Below are 10,985 nucleotides of genomic sequence, written 5' to 3' on the forward strand. Positions count from 1 at the left end.
TTTTTACTACTACGTTGTTTATTTATATACAAATCTTTAACTTACAAATTACACAACACTTACCATTGCATGCAACATTAGAAAAAAAAAACATATTTAATTACTACGTACAACCATGAAGCTTTACTATATTATCATATTTCTATCTATTACGTACCACATAATTAAAATACATATAATAATTAAGTACCATGCAAGCATATAGATACATAATCATATATCTAACTTCAACTTCATCCAAGATCTTGATCGATATAGTTACGAGTTCTGCAGAGTTCACTCTGTATTCTCGATATAGTTACGAGTAGTTTTGCAAAATTCAGTCTGTATTCTTGATATAGTTACGAGTTCTGCAGAATTTAGTCTGTATATGATCATGTCCTTGATCCTTCAGCTTTAGGAACAGGACCCCCATCACCACTATTGAAGTCTTGTCGAGGTATATAATGGTGATTATTCACATTTCTACTTCCTTCATGCCATAAATCATTATTATCGTCTTTGTTATTGTCTATTAGGTCCCTAGCAATGCTAGAAGTTGTTGTCATGACCAACATGACTAAAACAATTACCACAATGAACCTCATAATTTGTGTATACTTGTAATTTTTGGCCCTGTAAATCAAGAAAATACTCAATTATGAACGTGTACAGATGCTTTCTTAGTAAAGAAATATATGTATACTCACAGTTGAAGTTTTGACCAAAATAAATTATTTTTAAAATTATCATCAAAGTAATGTGTTTTTATAAAATATTACAAAACTAGTATAAACGACGTTATTGGCAATAATGTATTGGGTTTTAAAAAAATTAATGAACCAAAATGAACAGTAGATGACGTTAAAGTAGGAATCGTTACTGATAATAGCGTTTTTGGCTTAAAACGTTACCAATAGCAACAACACTCTGCAACTCTGACACTCTGCCAAATCAACTCTGCAGAGTCTGATGCGGCAGAGTTACAAAGTTTTGTTACTGTCGGTAACGTTTTAAGCCAAAAATGTTACCGTCAGTAACGATTCCTACTTTAACGTCGCTCTGATCCATTAATTTCTTTAAAACCTAATACGTTACTGCAAACAACGTTTATACTAGTTTTGTAAAGTTTTCAAAAAACATATTACTCAAGTGAATTAATTTAAAAAATAAATTATTTTGGTCAAAAATTTCTGACAGTTTGACTAATTAATTATTACAAAACAAATAAAAAGATAAAAGAAGTATCATTAATCTCTTCATATTTATTTCAAATATATGTTAATTAATGCTATGTAATTTAAACATACCTTTGCTAAAGATAAGAAGAACTAGAGGATATTTGAAGTTAATTTGATGTTAGGTATATGAAATTATATATAAACATTGTTTATATAGTAAGTGAAATTAGCTAGAGATAATGTAATTACTATTTCATTTAAATTTAAATTAATTTAATTTAGAAATGGGAACTCCACCAAATGAGGCAAAAATAAGTGGGATTTCCATTTTAGACAAATAAATGATGAACCTTTTTCCTTTTTTGGTTTCTCACTCCGTGTCCGGTACTCATTTGGAATCTGAATAATCAGGATTCGTATCAGAATCTGTCTCATTTTACTGAATAAAACGTTCTTTATCAAAAACGATTCATACATAAGACTCGATAAAAAAACAACTGATTAACGATGAAGATGTACTTACCACTTTATCATAATATTTTATGGCAAATGATGAAGTTTATGAAAATGTTAATTTAAATTAACCCCACATTAATGTAAGTGGATTTTTTTTTTGATAAACCAAAAAGTCAACAAGTAAATAGTTAAATTACTGTAATACTACATGCCTAATTATGACTAGCATAATCTCTGATGTTTCTTTTGGTATTTATCTATATCCACGTTCTAATTTAACCCGAGTTTAAGTTATATATATTGTTAATATAATTTTTTTTTAATATATATTATCAGATGACCTGAGGAGTATTTACAAGTAAACATTCTTAAAAAGTGAAATTCATAGTTAAAAAATAAGATAATTATCTACTACGAGCCTGTAACAGATAAAATGACCTGATAATGTAAAAATTATTTCAAGACTTATAAAACTTAGCATTATAAAAATTGATCATACTAAATTTGCACTTTGCCTAGTTGTTTTGCTAAAATAAATTTTACTTCTTTATGATCTATATATACATCATGCACCAATATAGCTAGTTAGTGACGGACTCAGGATTTAGGGGTTGTGGATGCTCGGGGATTTAGACACACATATTAACGTCTAAAGTTTTAAAGTTTTGCCTGTCAGCTATTTTCTTGGTTTCGTGAGTGTTTTTTTCCATCTTATATCAATTTTTATACATATCTTATATAATTATACCTATTCTGCATCGGATTTAACAGGTACCGGAGCACCACATTTTTTAACCTAGGTCCGCCCTGTGGCTCGTGGATTTGTGATGGGATGGTTGGAATTCCTGCATTTTTAGTCTTAGATTTCGAATTTGAGCTTTGAAAATGGAAAAGGTTATATTGACTGTATTGCCATCGGAAAAAGACTTTATAATACGCGAACATAGATTAATCGAACTTTAATGCCAGTATCAAACACAGTATAATACACATCATGCTTCTCCACTGATTTGAATTTACTTATGCAATCCATTTTGGCAACTACATGTTTCTATTTTGCCTTTTTTTGAGTTTTAAATTTGCAATATAATAACAAATAGAGGGAAAAAAAAATCTTGGTAGGTATATATATGACCTTCCTATTTCAACTACTTTCATCAGGAATTAATTAAATATTATATCATCTAAATTATGAAATAATAAGAAAAATGTACTTTTAGTAATTAGTAGGTATAATTTTCATAATTTGGATGATTATATAAGGGTAAATAATCCTTCTTATTGGTATTAGTTATTATTTCTCTAATAGTATCTCTTCTCAACACCACTTTAACATAACACTTTTGGAAAAATAACGTAAACATACACTTTAACTTACCATATTCTCGTTAGCTAGTTAGTGATGCAATAACTTACCAAGACGATGATCAGTAGCTGGTCCAGAAGGATGATCAGTCACACTGAGACTGAGACACAGCCCAAACTCCTACGGGAGGCAGCAGTGGAGAATATTCCGCAATGGGCGAGAGGCTAACGGAGCAATGTCGCGTGAAGGTGGAAGGCCCACGGATCATGAACTTCTTTTCCCGGAGAAGAAGCAATGACGGTATTTAGGGAATTAGCATTGACTAATTCTGTGCCGGCAGCAACGATAATACAGAGGATGCAAGGTTATCCGGAATGATTGGGCATAAAGCGTCTGTTGGTGGCTTTTTAAGTCCGCCGTCAAATCCCAGGGCTCAACCCTGGACAGGCGGTGGGAACTACCAATTATTTTTACAAGAAAAAAATATATTTTTCATTGGATGTATTATGTATCACGACAGACCTAAAATCGAAAAGAATGTTTATTCGGTAGCTAATTATGTATCTTTACAACGGAAAAAATGTATCTTCATTGGATGTATCGAGAACTAATCATGTATCTCGACAAACTCAAAATTGAGATTTTCAGTAATGATGCAAAATATCGAAATCTTTTATAATTAAGCTCCAAACTATCGAGAGTTATTTTTCCTATTTTTAATAATGATGAGTCATCTTATAGCTTATAGTAAGGCATAAATATATTTGTTTGTTGAATAAAGGACATCAGTCACTCTTGTTCCAAGTGGTTGTTGGATTTCTTTCCACACTACCTGGTCACGAGTTCAAAACTGGTAGAAGGGAAGAAATTGAGAAAAAAAAAGAGGTATTATAAAATACCTCCTTTTGTTTTCTCTTCTCTTTTCTCCGAAATTATTTTTAAACTATCGTGTGACCAGGAGGTCATGAGTTTAAAGTCGTTGAAACAGTCTCTTACCGAGTTTCATGATAAGGCTATATATTATGTTGTCGTGTGAGTTCAAAATTGTTAAAAGAGTCTCTTATCGAGATACAAGATAAGGAAACAGTCTCTTACCGAGTTTCATGATAAGGCTATATATTATGTTGTCGTGTGAGTTCAAAATTGTTAAAAGAGTCTCTTATCGAGATACAAGATAAGGATATATATTGGACCTTTGCGATCGATATCTATCTCCAATACAGCACATAGTAAGAGCGTTAGTGCGGTGAAGTTGCCCATCTATGAGTGCTTCTCTTTTTTTTTTTTTGTAATATTAGAAACTTGAAATTTCCTTTTATATTTTATATTCAATCTATAAATTTAAAATATTTTGAGATTTATGATTTCATGAACATCCTTATTTTATACCACTAACTTAAATTGTGCCTTGTGAACATCTATTGAGTGATTTGTCCTACAAAATTTTACACATTTAGTCATTTATTTTACGAATATCTTCTTCGAAAATACCCTCTCACTTGACATTATTTAGTTATTTATTTAAAACCTCCAAAAATGTTGCCACACTCGTGCATCATGTCGAATTTTATCAAAACATAATTTTTGATTTTGTGCTGAGCAGATCTGATTGGTTCGGTGAGACTGTTTAGGCCATTTTGCAAGTCAAATGGGCGAAACGGCACGAACAAACCGTTTTTGGCGACTTTCGATGGATGTAATGTTAAGCCCACGGTTCGAGGGTGTGCCCGAAGTACGAGCACAGATTTGGGCGAAAATCTTCCTAAGGCCCCCGCCGAGCTGTTGAGCAGATCTGGTTGGTTTGTCGAGGCCGTTGGGGCCATTTTGCAAATCAAATGGGCAGAAAGACGTGAACGGACTGTTTTTGGCGAAAGACGGTGGGTGTTAACCCACGGTTCGAGGGTGGGCCCCATCTATTTAGATATTCTACATTGCTAATTTGAGACTCCGGAAGCAAGCCTCTGCCCATACCCAATGTAATCCCACGAGCGGGGGTCTAAGCAGGGTAGAATGCACGCATACCTCACCACTACCTTTGTGGGGTTAGAGAGGTTGTTTTCGATAGATATGAAAAGCATGCACAACTGAACCTAAAACTAGAAGCATATTATAGCAGACCTCAAAGTACCAACTTCAAAATGAATTCTGGGCTATCGCCCGAGAGCCAAACTGTAGCTGCTAGTTAACATCATACATACAGAGACCAAGACTTACATACAGGCTACACCGAGATAGGAAACTGTTTGAGGCACTGTTGTTGAATCACTGTTGAACGATTAGTAGTCCCTCGTGTACTTGGCCAACTCACCCTACAGTCAAGAAAACAAACTAAGCATCGTTAGTCTGGACGAGTAAAGAAATGTTCCAAGTGGAAAAGGTTCACTCGTCTGTAACAATGGAATTAGCTACAGAGGTGAATCAGCAACCGAGCTTAGGAGACTCAAACGCCATCTAAATATAGCTTTTCGCTGTTTTGATGCTTCTCGGGGCTGGGGTGGGGAGGTAGTTTTTCAATGAGCGCTAACTCGTCTTCACTATTTAATTTTTACCCTGCTATGGTTTTATCAAACAAACAATTCAAGATTAGAGAATCAAAGGTAAAAGGCAAAGACTAAACTTCACAAAGCAAAATTTTCATTCATCTTCTCAAACCGTTTCAAGAACCTCTCACGAGATTGAATTATAGCTTAATGGCCATGGACACGTCTTAAGTCCCTTCCCTAGAGTTTCTTTCTCCAAAAATTCCTCCGAGTTAGAAGCCATAGGGTTTAGTCTGGGACTAACCAGCAGCTCTTCCTCTGGGAACGACTTTTATTCTCTCTCTATTTCATCTCTCCGTTGCAACTAGGTTGAATAAGCTAGATAAAATGATTGTTTTTGTTCAATCCTCCCATTCATATGGCTAGATCATTTTAACCTTTTACATATGTTTTGTAACGAAGTCAATAAATATTGTTTATGTTCCCTATGTCATAGATGACCAAAGTAAGCAAGTGGTCGGAAAACGTCCAACGAGTCCATGGCCAGCACTGTTCAGCTCTCAAAGTTTCAAGACCTAGAGGGGTTTTTCCCAAGCGTAATTGAACAGCAGCTTCTAGGACAGGGTCACCGATAGCAAATAGCAGACTCATTCTTTAATATCAATGGGCAAGGGAGAGAACGGTAACTAGTACGTTTTGTCTCTCAAGGGTCTATCAATAGGAGGTGAAAGGGAAGATAATCATCGCGAGACTAAACTGGGCATGTCAGTGCATGAGAAGAAAAGGAAATATTAAGGAGTTTCTTTGAGAGCGAGCTGTCCCGTCATGTATTTTCAACCAGGAGAACTGTCATAGGACGTAGCTGTTCATTTTAAAAAGTATCACGGAACGGAAGAATAGATATCACTTTACATTCTCTCATACGAGCGGAGAAATTGTAAGAGCTTCAGTATAAATTGATGCTTCATCTTAAGTACGGAAGAACGGGAACCATAAAAATTCAACCAAAAGAAGAAACGGAAAGAAGTGCTGAAGAACCATTCCATACAATCATTCAAGTAAAAAGTAAACTTGTTAGAAGACGAGTTGGATTATCCAACAACAACAACAACAAACCCAGTGTATTCCCACCTAGTGGGGTCTGGAGGGGGTAAGATGTACGCAGTCCATACCTCTACCTCTAAAAAAGTAAAAGGTTGTTTCCGATAGACCCCCGGCTCAAGGCACGAGATACCACACAAACACATAGTAAAGCACAGAACAAGATTACATAACATAAATACGGCACCCATAAGTAATATAAAACAGAGGAAAGCACACAGATTCGTAATAAAACATGGAACACGGAATCATAACAGGAATAGCACTCCACTGGCGTCACACCAACCTTCTCCCGGATAGTCTCATTCCGAACTCTATCCCCTCTAGTCAGCCCACACATCTAGCGCAACATCCGCATTTCTGCCACCTTCATTTTTTGGATGTAAGAGTTCTTAACTGGCCAACACTCCGCTCCATACAACATGGCCGGCCGGGCCGGACTACCACCCTATAGAATTTCCAAATATATTTCAACTCTTTCGACTTTTTTCTTCTTACAACAATCAATATTTGCAGAACATCTTAAAATTCAAAGCCAGAAAAGAAGCATGCTTTAATGCTATGATAGTTTAAATTAAAAGATAACCGTACCTCAAATTGATTCTTCAGATGATCAAGTTCCTTGTCGAGATCATTTATAGCCTGGTTATATGCCTGCATAGGTGAGGACTGGCTTGTTGTTTGAATCTGCAGATCAAACAAAGAAAATAAGTCAAATCCAGAGTGATCAAAGTGCATAAATAAGCAAGTTTGCAGTAAAACATGATCGTTTCCAACAGATTGCAGTAAAACATGATCGTTTCCAACAGACAAATAATAAGCACTTCGTAAGGAGATTACATATAAGTCTACAAGTACAGTAGGAAAAGCACACCGATGTATCACACACACACACACACAGACGTCCACAAAGATCCACTCAAAATATTTCATTTATATTAGCATCCTCTTTTGTTAGTTCGTTACAGACATGTTCGAGGTGCAAGATAGCATAAGGACAGTCTTGAAGCGCAAAAGCTTCTATAGGAAAATGATTCAAAGGAACTTTTTTTTAACTTTCAATAATCTGAGCTTTTTCTTATTGCTACTCAATTCTCAGTTTGAAATCTAAATCGGTCATTTTTGCACAGGAATATCCACCAAAGCAAGTACTGAAAATGCAACCACGTCGTTTTCCTTTTGGAGCACCGAAATTCCATTATTCCACCTGATACCTACTACCTCCCACCTGCAGAATTACGACTGCCGCCAGAAATTCATTGACCACTAGGCCATAATTATACAAGCAAAAGCTAAGTTACGCGGACTCTTCACTTTTGATGCCGCACCCGTGTTGAATTCTCCAAAAATACACTAGGTATGGCGAATCCGACACGCACCCGTTGACATTTTTGAAGAGTCTGAGCAACATAGAGCAAAAGAACACAAGAAAGTGAGGAAACAGGCACAAAAGCATAGAAACTAACCCTGAGTAAGATTTTGTACTGAAGAGGATGAGGCAACTTGTACCCAGCAAACAGAACAGTATCATCCCTATGAAGTTGCCTGTTAATATCAAAAATCATGTCAACATTACCAAAAAAATCAGTTATTGACCAAATCGATATTCCAGATTCAAATGAAAAATGGGCATAATACACAGCGAATCACTCAAACTTCGCTTCAACTGCAAAGTAGACACTCTGAACTTTGAGAATGCATATCTAGCCACCTCAACTTGATCTCAAGTGATTACTAAACACTCCAATTCATCCCCAATGTGTCTCGTGGTCATCCCACCCTGACACGACACTTAAATTTTGGAGGTGTCTAGATAATCATTCTGTACGTCGGATTGTTCAACCAACACAACGGAGACAAGTTAAGGTGTCTCGACCGACACTCTCAAAGTTGCTGGAATGCTTACTTGCCAGCTGAGTTCATGACCTCAACTTGGTCTCAACTGACAACAAAACAGCTCCAACTCATCCCCAATATGTCTCATAGACACCTGAACCTAACATTGACACATAAATTTTGGAGGTATCTAAGTAGCCATTTTGTAAGTCGGAGCGTTCAACTAACACAATGGACATGGAGAACCAATGATGACATGGCATTTTGCGAGTCAAGAGCATTAAACTGACACAATGGAAACAAGTCGAGTGTCCAAAATGCGCTCTCACAGTTACCGTGCTTGCAATCTTGGGAGCCAAAAAAACACACCAAGAATGCAACTTTGCAACAAAAGCAAATCTTGGACACCCAACACTAACACAGACACACACATACACACAAAAGTCGAGGTGGCTAGACGTGCACTTTCAAAGTCGCCGTACTTACTTACCAGCTGACCCCAAATTTAAGTGTCCATTTACACATTACACCAAACAAAAAACAACATAAAATTCACCAAAAACAAACACAAAAAAGAGAGCTAATCAACTTGCATTACGTATTAAACCAAACAAAAACAACACAAAAAATCAACAAAAACACACAAAAAGAGAGCTAATCAACGTGTATTACATGTATTACGTACTAAAATCAACAAAAACAACATTAAAATCGACAAAAACAACACAAAAAATCAACAAAAACAAACAAAAAGAGAGCTAATCAACGTGCATTACATGTTTTACACATTAAAATCAACAAAAAAAACATTAAAATCAACAAAAACAACACTAAAATCAACAAAAACAACATTAAAATCAGAAAAAACAAACAAAAAAGAGTAATAATCAATGTACATACATGCGAACAATGTTTCCAATAGTATGATCCTCTCTTTCAACAGTAAAAGTAGCTGCATTCATAATCTTCGTATCCCTCTCATACGAAACCCTAAAAATCAAACAAAAAATCCCCAAAAAATAAAATAAAATAAAATAAAATTAACCCATGATAGAAAATCCAAAAGGATGTCTAAATATGTAAAAAAAAAAACAAAAAAAATACTACTTTTTTACGCCTTCAGGAACTACGAATCGCTCATAACGATCTGGAGCATTCATTGTTCTTCGTTTCTTTTTTTCTTTTCACCTAGTAATACTATATAGTGTGTGTTTTTATTTGGGCTTTCTATATTTGTTGTTGGGCTGGACTTGTATTGGTGAACCGGCCCAAAGAAAAAATGGAAATACAACATAAATCCCGACAAATTGGGGTTTAATTATAGAAAATCTCGACATTTTGCATGATTACTAAAAGCCCGATTTTGAGTCATCGAGATACATAATTAGCTCCTGGTACATTTTTTCCTTTGTAAGTATACATAATTAGTTCCCAATATTTTTTTTCCGATTTCGGGTCAATCGAGATACATAAAACATCCAATGAAGATACATTTTTCCCTTTGTAAAGATACATAGTTAGCTCCCGATATATTTTTTCGATTTGGGATTTGCGAGGTACATAATACATCCAATAAAGATACATTTTTTCCTCTGCAAAAATACATAATTAACACCCGATAAATTTTTTTCAATTTTAATTTTATCGAGATACATAATACATTTTATCGCTCATTGGGTTGGCCCATTTTATATTAGTATGGAATAAATATATTTGCTTGTTGAATAAAGGACATTAGTCGCTCATGTTCCAGGTATCAATCGGAAACAGCTTCTCTACCCCCACAAAGGGTAGTGATAAGTTATGTGTGCGTGCATCCTACCCTGTCCAGACCCATTTCCGGGATTTCATTGGGTATATGCAAGCTTGCTTCTGGAGTCTCGGATTAGCGATGTAGAGCCAAATAGATGAATACAAAATCAAAAATTATGTTTTGATAAAATTCGACATGTTTTCACGAGTGTGACAATATTGTTGGAGGTTCAAAATAAATAACCAAAATAATGTCATGTGAGAAGCACTTATAGAAGCGCATCTCACTACACTAAGGAGTCGTTTGGAAGGAGGGATTATTTTTCTAATTCATGTATTAAAATGTGGGGTAAATTAATACAATGTTTGGTAGCAAGTAAGGAGCAATGTCTAATTAATACATGGATTAGTTATACACCCTACATGGTATTATAGGATGTATATCTAATACACCCAATTTGGTTAGATTAGTAATCCATTGATAAATATTTATAAAGACAAAAATGTCCTTAAATTCTTTTAAATGTTTTTTAAATCTTTTTTACTTTATTCAATATGAGTTATTTCTTTTCAATTTTCAAGATGATAATATTCCTTTAAATAATTTTAATCACTAAAAAGACTACTCCATTAACTTAGAAAATACTTATTTGTCAAAGCCCGAAACAAATTGCATGGTTGCATATAGCTTTAATTTTTGTAAATAGAATGTATCACAAATAAAAATAATTGCTTAGATTTAACATTTTACGGAACACAATTTTATGTTAACAACAATGCAATTGTCTCATTCAAAAGTTACACGTATCCCCTCCAGCTTAAGAACACCACAAAGTGCGAACAACAAAAAAAAATAAAGAAAAGATAACAATTTTTTTTTGCAAGTGAATGATT

At 34.8% G+C, this 10,985-nt stretch overlaps 1 protein-coding gene and 1 long non-coding RNA gene across 2 annotated transcripts; both read right to left on the bottom strand.

The window, feature by feature from the left end:
- On the bottom strand, positions 1-1,381 carry LOC107846989. Its single transcript, XR_001667239.2, has 2 exons — positions 1,290-1,381; positions 1-615 (listed from the first exon to the last, which is right to left on the bottom strand). It is a non-coding gene; the product is annotated as an uncharacterized LOC107846989 (long non-coding RNA).
- A 3,626-nt stretch (positions 1,382-5,007) lies between these two features.
- LOC107848467 (DNA-directed RNA polymerases II, IV and V subunit 11) lies at positions 5,008-9,575 on the bottom strand. The gene is made up of 5 exons (XM_016693238.2): positions 9,447-9,575; positions 9,240-9,329; positions 7,970-8,048; positions 7,095-7,190; positions 5,008-5,231 (listed from the first exon to the last, which is right to left on the bottom strand). Exons 1-5 carry the CDS (start codon positions 9,497-9,499, stop codon positions 5,199-5,201), a joined length of 351 nt encoding a protein of 116 aa, XP_016548724.2. The 5' UTR covers positions 9,500-9,575; the 3' UTR covers positions 5,008-5,198.
- Positions 9,576-10,985: the final 1,410 nt, after the last annotated feature.

The sequence above is a fragment of the Capsicum annuum genome, chromosome 11 (assembly GCF_002878395.1).
Source record: "Capsicum annuum cultivar UCD-10X-F1 chromosome 11, UCD10Xv1.1, whole genome shotgun sequence".
NCBI lineage: Eukaryota > Viridiplantae > Streptophyta > Magnoliopsida > Solanales > Solanaceae > Capsicum > Capsicum annuum.